We start from the raw sequence: 18,906 nt of genomic DNA, 5'->3' as shown, positions 1-18,906 counted from the left end.
CTACAGACTCATATATGGCCTATGTTTTATGATGTGGTGTCGAGGTGGTCTGCATAGTCAATTTAGGAATGAGTCCTACTATTAAAAATAAATAGTTTTTCAACAAATAATCCAACTATAACTTGAACCCATAACAGAATATTAACGAATTGGACCTATTAGATCAAAATTGAAAGTGCAGGGGTGTTTTTAAAGAAATTAGAAGTCCAGGGACTGAATTGATGTTGGACCTAAACCACAGGGTACTAACTAGTATTTAGCCCTTTTTTTTTTTGTTACATTTTTATCGAGTAATTTGAGTATTGAGTTATTGTAAAATTGTTTTTGGGAAGTGGATAAGATAAGAAAATTATGAGAATTAATGAGTTCAGATTATGTATTTTAGGAGGTGAATTATGAAAGATGATGATGTTAGCACATGCATGCATTACCTGGTTGGCGATATCCTTCCGGTAATCGTCTGGTTAGCAATATCCTCTAGACAAAATTCTTGTCGGCAGTACTTTTCAGAATATATATTCCGGTCGGCAATACCCACCAGTGCATCATTTGGTCATCAGTACCCTCCATTTTACATGATACAGTTGGTTGGCAGTGCCCTCTAACCATCGCCTCTGAGTATTCCGGTTGGCAATACCCTTCGATGCGTCATCTGGTCGGCAGTACCTCTAGATGGCATGAGATGGTTAATTAGCAGTACCCTCTAGTCATCGCCTCCTCTCTTAGTGTTTCGATCCGCAGTACCCCCAATGTGTCATTTGGTTGGCAATACCCTCATATGTCATGTGATTGCTAGTTGGCATTACCCTCTAGTTATCGCCTATTTTATCAAGTGAGTATTTTAAATGAGATGTTGAGATTTTGAGATTTTTGAAATAATTCTGAGATACTTGTATTAAACGAGTTGATACAGTATATTTTTAGATCTCAGTACCAGAGAATGATTAAAAGTATTTTCACGAGATCTTATTGCTTGCTTTGGTTTTTATTTGAGAGTAAAATTAGGAAAGCATTAAATTTCTTTTTTTACCTTACTTGCAATTATTTAATTGGGTTTTTGTCCATTTACACCATTTTTAGAGATTTTTTTCCCATTTACCTCATTAAGTTTTTTTAATTCCTTCTTATCCAAAGCACTCTAAGGAGGTCTTCCCTAATACCCTATTAAAGATTTTTTTTATTTTTTTAATATCATTTTACCCTCATCCCTTTGTTACGTAGAGAGAGAGAGAGAGAGAGAGAAACCATGGGGGACTTCGCTGGAGCCCCGTCACTGGCTGGAGGAATCCAGTTAACAGTCGCCGGACTGGATTCTGGTCACCGGCTGCAGCCCACCGGAATTTGCTGAAATCTCACTGAAAAGTTTTTTTTACCCCCAATAGACCATTATCAGCCATGTATTGCCCCCAATAGATGACTATTAGCCATGTATTGCTCCTCAATAGAAGTCTATTGCCCTCCAATAGGACTTTCAGTAACTAACCTCCCTAAATTTAGACAAATAAAACTTTGATTACAGAAAAAAAAAAACAAGGAGATTACATCAATTCAAAATGTCTATTGCCCTCCAATAGAGGGGTAATAGACGTCTATTAGGAGATAATAGACATTCAAAACTTCTTTTTTCTTAAAGAAGCTAGAAATTGATTTGGGCACCCCAATCAATAGTCGGACCAAAACCACCGGATCGAATCACCTCCGGAGCTTGCCGCTGACCTCTCTCACCTCTCCAAACCTCCAATCCTCGTCGGAGTAGCCATCGACTTCACTCGCCATATCCACCTCGTCGCGCCGAATCGTACAGCTCCAGCACCGAAGCTCGATGTCAATTTCTTCCGACTTGAATATCGACGTCGCCAGCCGGCACATTTTCTTAGTACTGCGAGTCACCTGACCTCGATATGAAGCTCGAGGAAGATCGACAGAGAGAGAGAGAGAGACGCTAGAGTCGTCTGGGGAGAGAGAGAGACGCTGGAGTAGTCTGGAGAGAGGGAGAGAGACGCCAGTGTCATCTGGAGCGAGGGAGAGAGACGCCACGTCTGGGTAGAGAGAGAGAGAGAGAGAGAGAGAGAGAGAGAGAGAGAGAGAGAGAGAGAGAGAGAGAGAGAGAGAGAGAGAGAGAGAGAGAGAGAGACAATGCTGTAATTTATTAATTAGGCTTAGGGTAAAATGGTCATTTAACGTTAAACTGTGTAGGTGGGAACAAAAATTTGTTGCTGGTTCTTACTTTGGTGCTTTGGGTCAAGGACCCTATTTAATTTTTGTCCATTCACTCGTAACAGTTTTCCTAAATGTTTTTCCATGTGCCTTTTGGTTTTTTGGACCGAGTCTATAGATTAGTTGAGGTTTGGCGTACATAGGAGTCGAAGCATAGTATCCACCACTTCCATCTTCGTTGTAAGTTATTGTTTAACCTACTTATGTATTATATTGGTTTAATCTTTAGATTGCTCTGATCACCAGACTATTGAATTGTGTTGCAAAGTTAAGCATTTGGAATTTGAGTTTGGTTTTTGTGATATTTGGGTTAAAAATCTGTTTACAGGTTTGAGTAGTCCATTTAAGGGGTAATTTTACCAAATTTCTTAGTAGAATTTCTCCTAAAATGGGCCCACAGCAGAAATGGTCCTGTCAGCGCTCACTGACCAAGCATCAGCATCGTACATCATGACCTTCAGGCCGAGAAAACCAAAGTAATCGTCACAAGTTTTGCTATCATTAGTCCAAGCTCAAATGGTCTGAAACATCCAGTCCAACTGCCATAGAGTCTTCCAATAACCCCGCTACTGGAATCAACTACCGTGGCCACTGGCCAGACCTTGTGTTGGACCAAAACCCATCCATCGTTGCACCACTAAAAACACAAACACATTCATCCCCCAAGCACACACCATCAGGGATCTACAATCTGGGATAACCTTGAGTAGACCCCGCCTAGGTCGCCGCTCAAAAGAGGAAGTGGATCAGGGAACGATCTAATCAGCAAGCCAAAAAACTACCAGACCACACCACGCAGTCTCGTAGCAAAGGAAGGGAAACACCTAATCGCTTAAGGTGTTTAGGAGAGATGAATGTGACAACACCACTGCTGGTGTCGTGAAGATCTTCCATGGAAGAGAGTTTGGAGAAATGAAACCCTAGGGGCACTACCCACAATACAGAGCTCTGATAGTCTGATAGACCTAGAGTTTCTAAAAAGTAACAAAAGGGACATTTCAAATATTGAACTCGGGACCTCTCGCACGAGACCAATACTACTAAACCAAATGCCCTAATGTTTAGGTGGTCTTATTAAGGATAATAATATTTATTTTGGTATTATAGATAATTGGCTTTTGTCTAAACCCCTCTGTCATCTCCTCTCGATCTTAATCCTCCATTTTCTTCCCTCTTCTCCTTCCTGCCCTTTTCCGTTTTGCCCTTCCTACGTGCTTTCCTCCAAAACCCAATTATTGTCTTTGGATGGCTGCATGCAGGCCTAGCCTCTCCGCCTCAATTAGCATCAGTTCTCAAAATCAATTAGCATTATGAATGCTATGTTGATTCAGTCTAGATTTATGACGGAGGGGTCGAGTGGAGTGAAAATTGTCTTGGGCATTTTATTTAGCTATAGGAACTCGTCCTCGAAATTTGTTGTTTAGCTATTGGAAATTTTGGAATGTCTTAACTAGAATTATTGCCATATAATAAAATAGTATAGACCAACTCTGACGTCCATTCTTAGTCAATGTATAAGTGTATAACACAGAAGGAAACACGTATCTTTCCTTTTTGCCATGGTCTGAATAGAACAAAAATGTCTAGCTTCCCAATCTGTTAGAATTCTACGTGGGAATAAGACATGTAAACTAGCTCACCATGATGGTGAATCCTAGTGCAAAATAATACAAAGCCTTTCCAACCGGCAACGGAAGAAAAAAAGAAACAAGTGGTTGAACACAAACGCACACTTCATATTTTAACAGTTTTGTGAATCAGTCACCAATAACATCGTCCCTTTTTACAGTTAATAAATGAATTTCTTTTAGGAAAAAAGCGAGTCAAGCACTCTAAAGAGCTAATAGCGATGAGTCCCCCAAGTCGTCGCTAAGCTTGACAAAACATGGCCGGCCTTCTTTGACCCGTCATGCCTCTACTTTCCTCTCTTTCATATTAAACCCACCAAGCTTTTTCTGATGGAAAGACCCCCCCCCCCCCCCCCCAATTCACACCCATTTCCCAATTTTCTAATTGAATTCGCGGGTTGATTTGCGGATGCTATAAGAATCGTATGGGGACTAGCTTGGTTGTTGACCCTTGAAGTCTTCGTCTTTGTGGAAAGAGGGAAGCTTTGCTGTTGATTCAAGAACCCTTCTTTGGGCTCTTTGATTCTCCTGTGTTTGTGCTACTGAACTATCTCAGGTGGGTTCTTTATATTTTTCCCAAAGTTTTGAACTTTAGCTGGATTCTATTGAGGTTATAACTTGGGTCAATTCAAGTGGATCAAGCAAGGATTTTTTTTTGATACATGGGTCAACTTAGTTGGATCAAAGTATGGTTTCTTAAACTTGCTATCTGTTTGTTTTACTGTTCAGTTTGGGAATTCGTAGGTTGATCAATTAAATTGTTGCTTGTTACTTTCTGTTTTTGAATGTTTTCGTAGAGTGATGAATTGGGTTTTGTTGACTGTGTTGCTTTTGAATTTATTACCTAACTTGGTTTTAGTAAAAGCTAGAGTTTTCGTGTTTTAATTGTGATTGGGTTCGTTATGTGCTGCCTTTGAAAATGTTTCAGGTTTCAGTGTTAACTGATGCTGGAGTTGCTAGGTTCAGTATCTTGAGCTCTGTTATCACTCAGTAGCAACTTAGGTGATTGGGATGGCTTTCTTAATGAGTATGTTGAATGGACGAGATCTTGGCATTTTTGTGCTCTTGTTATTGTTTAGTTGTAGGTTCAGCCATGGTGTTGAGAGTGATATAAACTGCTTGAGAAGTATAAAAGCAACATTGGAGGACCCTTTAGACATGTTAACCTCTTCATGGAATTTTAACAATGGCACTGAAGGTTTCATCTGTAACTTTCTGGGAATAGAGTGTTGGCACCCTCATGAGAGCAAAGTTTTAAACATCAAGCTTGCGGATTTGGGACTCAAAGGCCAGTTTCCTCGCGGAATAAAGAATTGTACAAGCTTAACAGGCTTAGATCTTTCAAGCAACAACCTCAATGGAACTATTCCTGATGATATTGATAATTTGATCTATTACATTACATCGCTTGATCTCTCGTCCAACAACTTCTCAGGGACAATTCCCAAGAGTATCTCCAATATTACTTTTCTCAATATTCTTAAACTTGACAACAACAAGTTAACGGGTCAGATTCCTGCGGAACTTGGTCAGCTCAATAGGCTTAAAACATTTAGCGTGGCCAACAATCAACTGTCTGGGCCAGTCCCCAACTTCAACAATGGCACAAACACTTTGGACTATGCAGGCAATCCTGGACTTTGTGGCGGTCCTTTGGGAAGTTGCGAGGCAGCTGCAAAGAAGTCTAACAGTGTAGTCATAGTGGCAGCAGGTGTCGGAGGTGCAACTTTTGCAGCATTAGTTGTGATTATTGGTTTGTTCTTCTTCATGCGTAGAGTGTCTGCAAGGAAGAAGGAAGAGGACCCTGAAGGCAACAAATGGGCAAGGAGTTTGAAGGGAACTAAAGGAATCAAGGCAAGCTAATACAGAAAATCTTTTATAGAAACAATTCATAACTTTTATATATAATGATAGTTGGGTTGATTCTGTTCTCTCTCTCTCTCTCTCTCTCTCTCTCTGTTTTCTGTATATTATGTTGAACATTTTGGGAAACTTCTATGGTTCTGTTAATTGCTTAATTAAGAAATTTAAGTTTTGTTTTAGTCATCTTTTGAGCTGTATTGCATTGTAACAAGCTAAACTACTTCAGGTTTCCATGTTCAAGAAGTCGGTTTCTAAAATGAGACTGAGTGATCTCATGAAGGCTACCAACAATTTCAGCAAAGACAATATCATTGGCTCGGGAAGAACTGGAACTGTTTACAAGGCAGTGCTTGATGATGGCACCTCACTTATGGTCAAGAGGCTGCAGGAATCTCAACACTCTGAGAAAGAGTTTCTGTCTGAGATGTCTACTCTGGGTAGTGTAGAACACCGTAACTTGGTTCCCCTTTTGGGTTTTTGTGTGGCAAAGAAGGAAAGGCTTTTGGTGTATAAGCACATGCCTCATGGTACCCTCCATGACCAGCTACATCCTGTGGAAGCTGATGGTGCCAAGATTATGGACTGGCCTACAAGGCTAAAAATTGGGATAGGAGCAGCCAGAGGATTAGCATGGCTCCATCATAACTGTAATCCTCGAATTATCCACCGAAACGTAAGCTCCAAATGCATCTTACTGGATGCAGATTTTGAGCCGAAGATTTCTGATTTTGGCCTGGCTAGGCTCATGAATCCAATTGATACACATTTGAGTACTTTTGTAAATGGGGAGTTTGGAGATCTGGGTTATGTGGCTCCTGAGTATACAAGAACTTTAGTGGCCACTCCAAAAGGGGATGTTTACAGCTTTGGAACTGTACTTCTTGAGTTGGTTACTGGTGAAAGAGCTACCCATATTTCTAAAGCTCCCGAAGATTTCAAAGGAAACTTGGTGGAATGGATCTTGCAGCTGTCAAGCAAATCTCAACTCACAGATGCGATTGACAAATCCTTGATGGGAAAGGGTGTGGATGAGGAGGTTTTCCAGTTCCTTAAAGTTGCTTGCAACTGTGTGGTGCCTACTTCCAAGGAGAGGCCTACTATGTTTGAAGTATTCCAGCTTCTGCGAGCCATCGGACAGAAATATAACTTCACAATTGAGGAAGAGATGTCGACGCCTTCAAACACTGCTGATTGTGCAGGAGAACTCATTGTTGCTCGAGAGATGATGGAGATTAATTGAAAAAGGTATGGAAGAGTATAGTAGTATGTGGGCATTACCCTTTTGTAATTATCTGTTTTTTGTGTAGTATTAAAAATAAACATGTCATTACATATATTATTTGCTTGGGTAATTTATAGATGGGAAATTTTCTTTAACCACTAGAGCTGCAAGCACCCACTATGCTTTAGTTAGTGTTTCAACCTGCTTTTTGTAGACATACAACTGTAAAATCATTATGTTATAACCATTGGATGTGTATTTTAAGCCGGTTACATCCGACTTGGTTAATATTCTTTGTTTGCACTTTAATTTACAAGGCATTTTGTCTTCACATATGCCCCTGATTACTTGGTAGGTTTTTGATATTGTATAGTTGATGCATTACTTCCTATACAATAAACTGTTGCTACTTGTGTTGTCTATGCATTGGTTCTTTTCCAAAGGCTACGTTAAATTAATGAGTTAGTACATAAAGGCCGCAAACTTATGATATTCAACTTATTTATTCTAGATTCTTTTGCTTTGATAGTTGTTTTTGTACTACACAATAAGATGGAAGTAATTGGTAGCATTGTGAAGATGAAGATTTATGATGTGTGCAGTTAAACTCGATAGAGCATTTATGCTCATGCTAGGATAGAGTAGGATGTGTGCATATATCTACATATATTCCTTTGCTGCATTGTTTCTTTTAAAATTTATTTAATCCCAGGCAAGGGAATGGTAATATGATATAAATCTTCCAGCTTGACTTTTCTGTTTTTTTCTTCTTTGATTCCAGAACCTTATGTTTTATTTTTAATTTTTTTTATTGTTTTCTCAACTTCAAAAGGTCGAAAATCTTGGGCCTATACAATGATTTTTTTCCTGGCTCATCTTCAGGTATGTGTATGTCATACATTCTTTTTCTAGCTACATTGTAGAAATATTGACAAGAGATGATGGGAACTATTCTGACTCATAGCAGATACAAAATCTAGAAAAAGAAACAAAGATCTCATTCTTCCGCGCTATTGCAAACCTCTTTTTTTTGTTTGACAAACTCCAGAACATCTATCCAGCAATTCCTGCTCATCAATAGATTAAGCGAGCAGTGTTAAAAATTGTGTACTGTAATCCCTGACTTCACCGCATAGCCAGGAAAGTCCATAGTGTCGATGTTGAGTAACTCGACATCTTGTAACTAGAGTTGAATAAGTTGTGTTGAGATGGTTCTAAAATGCATAAAACCTTTAGCCAGCAATTGCTATGGAAATGGATACCTGTGCATGCACATCTCAAGGTTGCAGCTTGAATTCTTATCAATATAAAAGATCTTGGTGGTAAATGGTATCATGTGAGCAAAGCTTGCGCTTAGCTGAGATAGAATTATGAATTCATTAGATATGTAACCCATATTCTGGTGAAGTGAACCCAGTTCGTACCTTCTGTTTTTATCCATGGTCTTATTGTGCTAGGTACTCTTACCACCATTTTTAAGAGGGACCTCTGTTTTCTTTTAGCTGTTTTTGACACAAATTTTATCTGATCACAAAGAAAGTAAAAGAAGATGAAAGAAAGAGAAGAAACTGCATCGCCAAAATGGTCGGCGTGCACTATCATGTTAACAAAATCCAGTAGCCATCTTTTGACAGCAAAAAAGTATCTTTTATCGTTCAAGTTGAGCAATAAGGGACAGTCAAGCACTCTGAGTCCCTGAAGACTCTTTCTATGACTTTCTAGCAGTGAAAGTCATCTCTAGCTAAATCCTAGTTAACTTGTTGAAATGACCGGCCTAATGACCTTTCTCCTGGCCTTTATAACTTTTGGACGTAAATTTTGATTTGTCGACTTATATCCCTTGAAAAACAAGACTAAAGAAGTAAAGATCATGGACATTTTCCTGTTATTTTTCTTTCTAACTTCCAAGTACATTTTGTTATTCCTTTCATCAGCCTTCTCCAAATTCCTTGGTTGTGTTGCACCAGAATTGACACGAGAAGTTTAGGGTCAATGGTATGGCAAACATAAGAGTAAACTTAACTATAATGCACTGAATAGAACAGAGAGAACGTTATACTATCAGTAATGTATATTGGGAGGATTGCTTTATTGATTGGGTCAATTTGTATCAAGGTTCATCATGACGAAACTGCTATTAAAATTGGAATGAAACTGGTAGCTTTGATTTTAAATTAAGTTGCCTGAGATTGTAGATCATTTAGTAAAACCAACACTAAAATCATTAAGGGAGCTAGGGATCGAGTTCGTAATTCTAGTACGTTATACTTAGCCTCCCATATAGTGACAGATCAGGTTCGACTTCCCTCCCCTCTTCTCTTGACCTATATATATTGCAACCATAATGACGAATAGAATTCGACGGAGTAGCTCCAACGAGTTTATTGAAAGATGCAAAAAAAGAAAAAGAGAGAACAAAACCAATACCAAAATCGGCTTCTCCCAACATGACTACAGTGTTGGACTTGAAAACAGTCACTATATCATTTCACCACTTATTCTGAGATGATGACGCGCAGCTCTTCATAGGACCACAGCAGAGTCCAGGATTGTTTTCGTAGCTGTCAACTCCGATATTGTTGTTACTGAAGAAGAGGTTGATTGTTGGCCACGCTAAATGCTTTAATCCTGTACCAACCAAGTTCTGGAGGAATCTGACCCGTGAACTTGTTGTTGTCAAGTTTAAGGACATTAAAAAAAAAGTACAACAAATGATATATATTCCTGGGAATTGGCCCTGAGAAGCTGTTGACCGAGAGATCAAGCGATGTAATGTAATACATAGAAGGATAGAACACCACAGACCTATCCCAGAACTACCTTAAAATATATAGCATCAGAGATCAAAGAAATCAAAGAGTTTCCATTTTTCTTTTTCCTCCAAAAAGAGGTAAATCGACTAGTCAAATTACTGTTTGCAATTGTGATTTATACGTCAAGTTTAATTAAATTACTGTTTGCAATTGTGATTTATACGGCAAGTTTAATTTATTTGACTAATTCATTTCAACAATTTTCAATACACACAAACCGCATAAGTTATGACCAGAAAAGAAAAAAGTGAAGCTAATAATTGAATCAAATTCGAAATTTTATGTCCGAATGAGATTCCAAAAGGTAAGTCATGTGATAAATATGCTTCACATAAAATCTTTTTTTAAAATCAATTAATTTCTAGTCAGTAAATCATTTTTTCAATAAGTTATCGATTCGAAAAGTACGTCACGTGACAAATATGTTTCATTTGAAATCTTTTCAAAATCAAGTAATTTCCAGTTATAATTTCTTTTAGAAGAATAAAATTTTGTTAAGATAAAAAAATGTTTACAACATGGTCACGAAGCAATATAATTTTGTTTTTGATAAGAATATTACCTACCCAAATTTTTTTTATTGATGAGCGCTATTGACTATTGTTGCTCCTTTGGACAGACAAAACAAACAAACTAACTTGACTTGATCACTACAGAAAATAAATAAATACAGTAAAATGAATGAAAAGGCCAAAAACTATTTGTAAACTTTTGAGAAGTTTCCATATTAATGTAGCTGCATACTAGTCACACAACTTCGAATAATTATCCAATTTACGTAATATTGTAAACAAACCCCAAGTTTCAAGCCGGCAGTCGATAAGTCGTTCTTCCATTATGTCCATAATTAATATTGTAAACAAACCCCGAGTTTCAATTTCCACTATGGCCGGTAGATAAGTCGTCCTCTGCTCACTTTCATCAAACGGTCAAACCTCGCTCAGTTAGGGCGTTGTATATGTTCGTATCCTTTCTTCCATTTGAATGAAAGTCTATTTTATATAAATATATATTAATTAGACCAATTCTACATGAGAATGGTTAAAATTTAAAATTATCTAAGATACCCCTCTTCTTGATCAAAAATAAATTATGTAAATTATTTATATGTGAGGACACAATAATAATTCAATAATATTAGATTAAATGATAATAAAACAAGAGAAATTCTTACATAGGGTAAACATACCGCGTGGCGCTGAGACTATTCAATCAAAACTCATACATTTAAAAGTATGTTCCAAAATTATTCTTACTTTATTAAAATGAATACTCAAAACACTAATCTGCATAATGAAAAAATAGCCGGAGGGTGAAAGAAAAAAACCCTAGCCGCAAGAGTTTTCTCTCAAATTTCTTCTCACTCATCCGGCGACGCGTCCTACGGACGTTGTTGCCGGACGGGTAGGCCTAGTGTCGCCATTTATCAGCAAGGAGTGGTGTCGATCTTTGGTCAGTAGGTTTTGGGCTTCGACCATCTGGAGTTCGCAGGGTTTTTCGGCCAGCGGAGGAGGGACAGATGCATCGGAATGGGCGCGCCTCATCGGGACTGGATGGAGAAGCCGTATGGGGACGTCTTGGAGGGGGTGGATGGATTGATCCGGGCTTGGATGGTTGGGTGGCTGGCTGAGGACGGGAAACCCCAGATCGGGGGTGATGGTTCATTCCCGATCTGGTTTAGGGGGGATGGGTGGGGTTCGGATCTGGCTTGTTTGGGTGCTCTACTGTTTGGATCGGAACTTCTTGGTGGTATGAAGTCAGATCGATCTCCAGTCGGGTTCCGGTGGGGTGTTACAGGGGTGGTGCTAATGGGTGGAGAGGTAAGGCCGCGATCCTGGTAGATGTGACAGCAACGGCGGTGATGTGAAGCAAAGTGAGGTGTCTAGATCTGCAGCCAAGGTTTGGACGACGAAGGAGCGAGTGAATTGTGGTCACGGCGGTCAATAGGAATCGGGATGATGGAGCTGCAGTTAGGCCAGGTCTGTGGTTTTTGGCCCAATCTGGGAAACAGTGTTTTGGTGTTTTTTTTTCTTACATTGTTTTAGGTCGGGTGCACTGCAGGTGGTGGCAGAGACAATCATCACTTTGGCCTTCCTGAGGGTCATTCCTGCCTAGTTTAGAGTCAGCACAAAGTCTGCCTGTGGCGTAGACCAGCATTAATGGCTTTCTAGGAGGTCTTTCCTGTCAGGATTTGGGTTGGAAGTGATGGCGCTTTGGAGTAGTGGTGGGATGACGGTGTTGGGTTTTCTTTAGTCCTAGGTCTGACTGTCCAGAAATCCCTTTGATCGGGTTCGAAGCAACGACGAGTGTTGGCTTGGTCGATCAATTACTGGCCAGGTGGAATCTGGGTGGGAGCTGGTGTTCTTGGCTGAGTCTACTCCAACACGTTTTGTTGTTTCTACCACTTTGTCTGGTGCCAGTTTAGTATTTTTAGTTAAGTTTTTTAGTATGTTTGGAGTCGGGGCCTAGTTTGGCTTCAACAGTGTGTCAATATAAATGTCTATTTTGACGTCTAAAGTGGGAAAAGTTTCGGTTGAAGCTTTTATCTCCCATTCTCATTGTAATCTTCGTTTTATTAATGGAGTTCTTATTTGATCAAAAAAAAAAAAAAAACACTAATCTACATGTGCACTTATTGATCTGCTCTATCAGACATGTGATACGTTTACCCTACGTAGGAATCAGGGACGGAGCCACTTGAAGGGCTGTCTGGGCTGTAGCCCAAGGGAAAAATTGGGCCAAAAACTGCCAAGTATGGGTATAGCCCAAAAAAAAAAAAATTCATACTTTGCAATTAGGTTGCAGGCTTCCGACTCCATACTCCACTTCTCCAATCTGGCAATCTCCAGTCTCACTCTCCCAGTCCCGGAGTCCCGGTCTCCCCGAGTTCAGCCACCGAGCGGTGGTGGAGGAATCTCCCATTCTCCCGGTCTCCAGTCACGGTTTGTCTCCAGTCTCACTCTCCCGGTCTCCAGCCACCGAGCTACCTCCTCGGCTCCTCCGCCACCGTCCACTGACTCACTGAGCCACATCCACGGGCTCCCGGAGTCCCGGTCTCCCCGAGTTCAGACTTCACTCACTTCAGAACTTCAGATCGGTGGTGGACTGGTGGAGGAATCTGCTACTCTGCTCTGCATCTCTGGACTTCAGAACTTCAGATCCACGCCTGAGCCACCTCCTCCGCCACCGAGCCACCTCCACGGCTCCACTCCGAGTCTGCAATAGTCGCAGTGCGACTCCTTCAAGGCTTCAATACCACCAGATCCCAGGTATTCGATTTTTGGGCTGCGGTCTGCATCTTTGGATTCTCTGCGACAGTGCGACTCCTTGAACTCTTGAAGGCTTCAAATCTTGAATCCCTGATGCTCAGATTCTCAGGTAAACACCGTATTCCCAATACCCATGCTGATGATGTTTGAATCGTGAATTCGTGATGTTTGGTGTTTAGGGTGAGGTGACTGAGGTCGTAATTGGGAATGGGTTGATGAGATTCATTGATATTATGCAAGTTTGGCTATAGAGACATCAAAATTTTTTTTTGGGCGAATCCTGGCTACGTCCCTGGTAGGAATCTCTCTCTAATTTGTTCAATTATTATATTCAATTTACTTTACTTTTTCCTGGTTACTATTGTGTGTTAATTAATTATTGAACTCAATGATCATCTGATGCAAAGAATGAGTCAAATAAATCAGGGTCACTCTTCAGAACTTTTGACTGGACTAATCTTTTTTTTTTGTGATCGAGAATGTGACTTGACTAATCTCTGTGTGGAAAAAAAGGAGAAAGTTGAATAATGTTTTGTCATTGCATGATTCAGTACGTAGCCCTTTCTATTGGGTTCTAGCTCAAATCTTTGATCGATGCTACTAGCTTTTAATAGTCCTGGGATAGTTTTGTGGTGTTCTTCACTTCTTTGTATCTTCAGCTCTGATTGTTATAATCTAAAAAATTAGGGTATTTATTTGCGTTCATTTTCTGTGTTGCTATATATGGCTATTCAGCTTATTAAACATACAGCAATGTTGTTGAGTGGACGAGATCTCTGCCTTGGGGTTGTTTTCTTGTCATTGCTTAGTTGTGGATTCAGTTCTGGCAGTGCGAGTGATATCAACTGCTTGAAAAGTATAAAAGCATCACTTGAGGACCCTTTGGATATGTTAACTTCATGGGATTTCAGCAACATCACCGAAGGTTCCATCTGTAGCTTTCTGGGAATCGAGTGTTGGCACCCTCATGAGAGCAAAGTTATAAATATCAAGCTTGGGGATTTGGGACTCAAAGGCCAGTTTCCTCGCGGCGTTATGAATTGTACAAGCTTAACAGGCTTAGATCTTTCGAGCAACAAGTTGAGCGGATCCATTCCTGCTGATATCAGTAGAATCATTCCATTCAGTACGTTGCTTGCCCTCTCGTATAACAACTTCTCCGGGACAATCCCAGCCAGTATTTCCAACTGCACTTATCTGAATGTCCTCAAGCTTGATCACAACCAGCTATCGGGTCAGATTCCCGGAGAAATTGGCCAACTTTCCAGGCTTAAAACATTCAGTGTGGCCAACAATCTTCTGCGTGGGCCAGTCCCAGACTTCGTTGTGGCTTCGGTTACAGCGGACAGTTATGCAAACAATCCCGGACTGTGCGGCGGTCCTCTGAAGAGTTGCCGGTCATCCGTGGAGAAGTCGTTAAATTGTTCAAGTCCACCACTCTAGTCATGATGGTAGCAGCTGGTTTTGGTATTGGTTTTGTTTTCTCTTTTTGTTGTTTCACTTTTCAATAAACTCTTTGTTGCTAAGACATCGTTGTGGTTCTGTTTTTAATTTGGGTGACTGTATTGTACCTCAAGGGGACGGTTGAAATGAAAAATAATAGAAGTTTACATAGTTTAGTTGATAGGAGTGGAGGACAAACTTGGGACATACAAAAAAAGGACAGCTGATCTGCTCCTTGATATCCGATGGTTAATTTCATGTGAGCTTTAACAAATTATGCGCTCAGCAAATAATTAATGTAGTGTAGTAATTAAACTGAGCGATAGCAAACATTCTAAAATTGAGCGTCTGCATCTAGATTTCTTCTAAACAGATACCTGTCAATTATTAGAAAAGATGAGCTTTGATATGTCACAGCCGACGCTCCTACACTTTCCTAAATGGATGCATCTGACGGAGTCCTCTTTAGCTCTAAACATTTTCATTATGGCCTATTAATATAGGACGTCATAAAATTGAAATCTAATATAACAATTTCCAGAATAAGCACGTCCACCGCTGTTTCCATTATCTGGAAGTTCGTCCATTGCTACGCGAAAACATTCTTTACAAGGTAGCTGAGAAAGGTCCCTTGTACATCGTACGGCACCATGAATCCAAATATCGTTCCATTCATCGAGGTATAACTTACGAGAGAAGATCCTCTCCTAAGCAATTTTTTGACTTGAGCTTCCTAAGCCTTTGAATCATGACTTGCCAAGTGTAGAAAGTCACATCCAACAGTTGATATTGCTTTTCCCCTCTATTTTCATTCTTTTCCAATTTTCTTTTAATAAAAAAAAATCTGTTTTCCAATGCGTGCACAGGCCCTCTCTCCCCTCTTATTTGGTTATTTGACTTGTACAATATCGATGCCCACTTCCGACCAAATCGCTTCCATAGGCCTCTTCTCTTGTTCAAGCTCCAAGCCAGCCGCCTCCTTGTCCAGACCCTCGTCTTGAGCTCTTGAATCTCAGCATGGAATCGATGGTGAAGCACTCTCGAGTCCGAGAGAGACGGCAAGAAGGTTGCGTTGATGGGTCTTCCTTCGTCTTCAACGATGGAAAAGCCATGTTCTTTGCTTTTTACTGGGTTTATGTTTTGTGGCGTTGATTAGTGAGATCGACTGGTTCTTGTAGTGTTACGGAAATTGGGTAATGAGTTTTTGACATTTTGAGTTATGAATCCCAAACTTAATTTCGTTTCAGAAAAGAAAAAACCCATAGCTTCCCCTCGCACAGTCGCACCGATTATATTTATACCGATTGGGTATTAGTTACAATAAAATAAAAAAATTGGACTCTTTCTCTCTCAAATTGATGGGATTGCTGCTTAAAATTTGTTGTTTTGCCATAAAAAAAAAAAAAAAAAAAAAACTTGGTTATCAGGAGCATATGCCACTTTGCGACCTCATTACTATGATTCTTTAAAGGTTGTAAATGTGCTTTAAACTTTTCGGTAAGGATTACTCCCTGACTTCTCAACGATGGGAAACGTGAAAAGACTCTAGAGCAAGTCTCACTGGGTGTGCCAAACTGTTTGGCTCCGGCCTAATTTAGGCTAGCAAACAGTCTCTTTTGATGTGTGAGCTTGCCAACACCGAGGGTGTAGCCGTCGGGGTATTTCTTGACCTGATTTCTTCTCAAATGCTGTGGACGAGGAGAGCACCAATCTCGTCACAATGTTCTTTTCTATGCCTTACGGATAAGGACTTTTGATGTGATCTCTTACGTCATTGAGTCAATACTCAACTTTGTAGGTTGAGCAGAGCAATCACTAGGAAGTAAAAGAAAGCACGGGTTTGCTAAAGTGTGACTTTAGCTTCGCTAGGTTGCTAGGGCGTGACCCTGGCTTCACTGGATCAACTGATGTTGAGGGTAGGTTGTTTCGGAGAGATTTTGGATAATCTGTGCGATTAGTTGATTGAAGAGTTGTGTCTTGTTTACCCTTGAAACCTGGTATTTATACCTAGGGTTTCGGCAGTTTCTTGCCACAGAAGGATTATTGATTGAAGATTTCTAATCGGTCTTTGCTACTTGAATCAAAGGCTCGTTTTCCTCATGGACTCTGGAATGGGCAAAGCTGTAACCCAAAACTTAGTAGACTTATTTTTGGACTGCAGATATCGACCCGCTACGCTCAATTGAATTTAATTGAAAGTAAGGATTTCATAATTCCTACAAGTTAATTCTATCGTTTGACATTATCAGATTGAAAATTTTAAATTTCTCTGTTGAAAAAAATGAAGGAATTCATTATTTAAATTCCCCACTTCAATTTCCACCAAAATAGGTGTCATTTATGAATTCCTCTGCAATATTCAATTTTCATTTCCAAAACAAGGCTTTTTTTCTATTTTATTTTTTTATTTGTTTTAAACTTTCTTAATTTATTACACATTTCAAATCCTAAATAGATACAACCAAACAATAGAAATTGCAATTAATGAAATTTTAGATTCATTGAGTTAGAGATTCCATCATTTATAAATTCCTACATATTTCATAATTTTCTCATCCAAACGGACCAAAGGATATTGCCAAAAATACTTTTGGGCTCAAACAGATATATTGATTGCAATTTTCTCTGTTGCTTTCTTAGTGTTCGCTGAATAGCAATGTTGTTGATTGGACGAGATCTTTGCATTGTTTTTCTTGCAGGTGTTTTCTTGTTATTGCTTAGAACTGCTTGAGAAGTATAAAAGCATAAGTGGAGGACCCTTTAGACATATTAACCTCTTCATATATGGGATTTTAGCAATGATACAGAAGGTTTCATATGTAACTCTCTGGGAATTGAGCGTTGGCACCCTCATGTAAGCTTGCGGATTTGGGACTCAAAGGCCAGTTTCCTCACGGCGTAGTGAATTGTACAAGTTTAACAGGCTTAGATCTTTCGAGCAACAACCTCAGTGGATCAATTCCCAGTGATATTCATAAATTGATCCCACTGTCTTTCATGCAACTGGCTGTCCCTTTTGGGTCTTTCACTCTTTCAGATAACCCAACATCACATACCCCCCCTCTGAAAACCACCTCCCCACTCTGATCAACGTCAAGGAATCGGGGCCCACTCTTTCTCATATGCCCATCTTTGGCTTTGGCCCTCTATTCTTTCTCTTCCCTCTCTTAACAGAGCATTGTCTCTTTCCTGCTTACTCGTATCCAGATCCACCAACTCCCTGCCTCAACTTCAACCTCGCCCTTTCCGTCGCTGGCAACTTATTCCACCCGGGCTTCCACGCGCACGACACCACCACCCCCGCCGTTTCCATCAACCCGTACCCGGTGAGCCATGGGAATCCTAGCGATTCAATTCGAGACGTTACCACTACGGGCAGCGAAGCTCCAGAGGTCATGATTTGGTTTCTGGCTCGGGTTGGACAATTCGGTATGTATTTGACCCATACCGGTGCCGACCCGTTTACATAGTTTTCGATACGGTTTGGGTCGGGATGCCAGAGAGCTGTCTTTTCATACCGAATCGATCCGTTTTGGTTCGGATCGGTATTGGTTTCTCGGCACGGATCGGTATTGGTTTCTCGGCTTTGAATTCCCAGGCCTAGATCTATCTGTCACTTGATCGATGGGAGCTAGGTTACGTATACGTATTAGCTAGAGTTACTAACTCAGCCAACTTGATTTTATAATCATGTCTACCAGTTTTACAATAAATATAAGCAGTTGACTGATTGGTTTTGGTCCATTCAGCTGATCGAGAAACAAGCATGCATTCATGTAGCCGGAAATGTTGGAAAGAAGAAGCATGATTACATTAGGTTATTGTCCCCAGTTCCCCACATAAAACAGATCATGGTCCCCAGGCTGATATTGAGTGGAATGAAATTTGATATCCTTTTCAATTTCTTCTCTATGCATGTACAATGGAATTGCAATTTGAAAATACAAAGACAGAATGTGTTTTTCTGGAAAATAGGGATTACAGTGCATAGATCAATCCTTACTGGGCAGCAGAAACCAAAATTAACAAACAAAACACCAGATTTTGGTTACGCAGTGAAAACCTCAAATATGAGATTAAAAACACTGCGGGGCTCTTACTCTTGAGAGCCCAAAATAAGAATCATCTTATTACGAAGGATATGTTCTTTTACATACTTGAATAGCACTAGCTCGGCTACAATGATTAGACAAAATATACTACAAAATTTGTCTTTCTTTTTAAACTCTTTCTTCACTTGAACGATCTCCAAATATCGCTCTCCTTTCTTCACAGCTTCTCTACTGATCTCAAGAGGAGTTATGTATAAAAAACAATGATCAAAAACACTTAAATATGGACCAAGTGTTTTGACTCTTGTGAAGATTTTATCTTAGGCAAACAAGCAAGACTCACCAACTAATTCTTGCGTCCCTAGATCCACACCTTCTGACCGTGTATGTTTCTCAATA

The 18,906-nt window shown here is 40.0% G+C and overlaps 3 protein-coding genes across 4 annotated transcripts; all 3 read left to right on the top strand.

Moving 5' to 3' along the window:
* Positions 1-4,166: 4,166 nt before the first annotated feature.
* Positions 4,167-7,218, top strand: LOC112170184 (probably inactive leucine-rich repeat receptor-like protein kinase At5g48380). The gene is made up of 3 exons (XM_024307375.2): positions 4,167-4,401; positions 4,774-5,699; positions 5,935-7,218. Exons 2-3 carry the CDS (start codon positions 4,857-4,859, stop codon positions 6,946-6,948), a joined length of 1,857 nt encoding a protein of 618 aa, XP_024163143.1. The 5' UTR covers positions 4,167-4,401; positions 4,774-4,856; the 3' UTR covers positions 6,949-7,218.
* A 5,320-nt stretch (positions 7,219-12,538) lies between these two features.
* Positions 12,539-14,636, top strand: LOC112173554 (probably inactive leucine-rich repeat receptor-like protein kinase At5g48380). Of its 2 annotated transcripts, XM_024311194.2 has the most exons (3): positions 12,540-13,121; positions 13,192-13,307; positions 13,748-14,636. In XM_024311194.2, the coding sequence occupies exon 3, from the start codon at positions 13,766-13,768 to the stop codon at positions 14,453-14,455; it is 690 nt and encodes a 229-aa protein (XP_024166962.1). In that variant the 5' UTR covers positions 12,540-13,121; positions 13,192-13,307; positions 13,748-13,765; the 3' UTR covers positions 14,456-14,636. The 2 variants fall into 2 exon arrangements, with proteins under 2 accessions (XP_024166963.1, XP_024166962.1); XM_024311195.2 differs by lacking the exon at positions 13,192-13,307 and having other exon boundaries at positions 12,539-13,121.
* A 2,384-nt stretch (positions 14,637-17,020) lies between these two features.
* Positions 17,021-18,378, top strand: LOC112174598. Its single transcript, XM_024312397.2, has 2 exons — positions 17,021-17,884; positions 18,205-18,378. Exons 1-2 carry the CDS (start codon positions 17,578-17,580, stop codon positions 18,261-18,263), a joined length of 366 nt encoding a protein of 121 aa, XP_024168165.1. The 5' UTR covers positions 17,021-17,577; the 3' UTR covers positions 18,264-18,378.
* The last annotated feature ends 528 nt before the right edge of the window (positions 18,379-18,906 follow it).

This window comes from Rosa chinensis, chromosome 6, assembly GCF_002994745.2.
Source record: "Rosa chinensis cultivar Old Blush chromosome 6, RchiOBHm-V2, whole genome shotgun sequence".
Classification (NCBI taxonomy): domain Eukaryota; kingdom Viridiplantae; phylum Streptophyta; class Magnoliopsida; order Rosales; family Rosaceae; genus Rosa; species Rosa chinensis.
This window is presented reverse-complemented; position numbering and strand designations above follow the sequence as displayed.

What these genes read in the sequence shown, in the direction of transcription:
- LOC112173554 (XM_024311195.2), top strand. Translation starts at nt 13,766, where the DNA reads ATGTTGTTGAGTGGACGAGATCTCTGCCTTGGGGTTGTTTTCTTGTCA.
- LOC112174598 (XM_024312397.2), top strand. Translation starts at nt 17,578, where the DNA reads ATGCCCATCTTTGGCTTTGGCCCTCTATTCTTTCTCTTCCCTCTCTTA. An exon ending in GGCTCGGGTTGGACAATTCG is followed by an intron (nt 17,885 to 18,204) that starts GTATGTATTTGA and finishes TGGTCCATTCAG; the next exon opens with CTGATCGAGAAACAAGCATG.
- LOC112170184 (XM_024307375.2), top strand. Translation starts at nt 4,857, where the DNA reads ATGGCTTTCTTAATGAGTATGTTGAATGGACGAGATCTTGGCATTTTT. An exon ending in AGGGAACTAAAGGAATCAAG is followed by an intron (nt 5,700 to 5,934) that starts GCAAGCTAATAC and finishes AAACTACTTCAG; the next exon opens with GTTTCCATGTTCAAGAAGTC.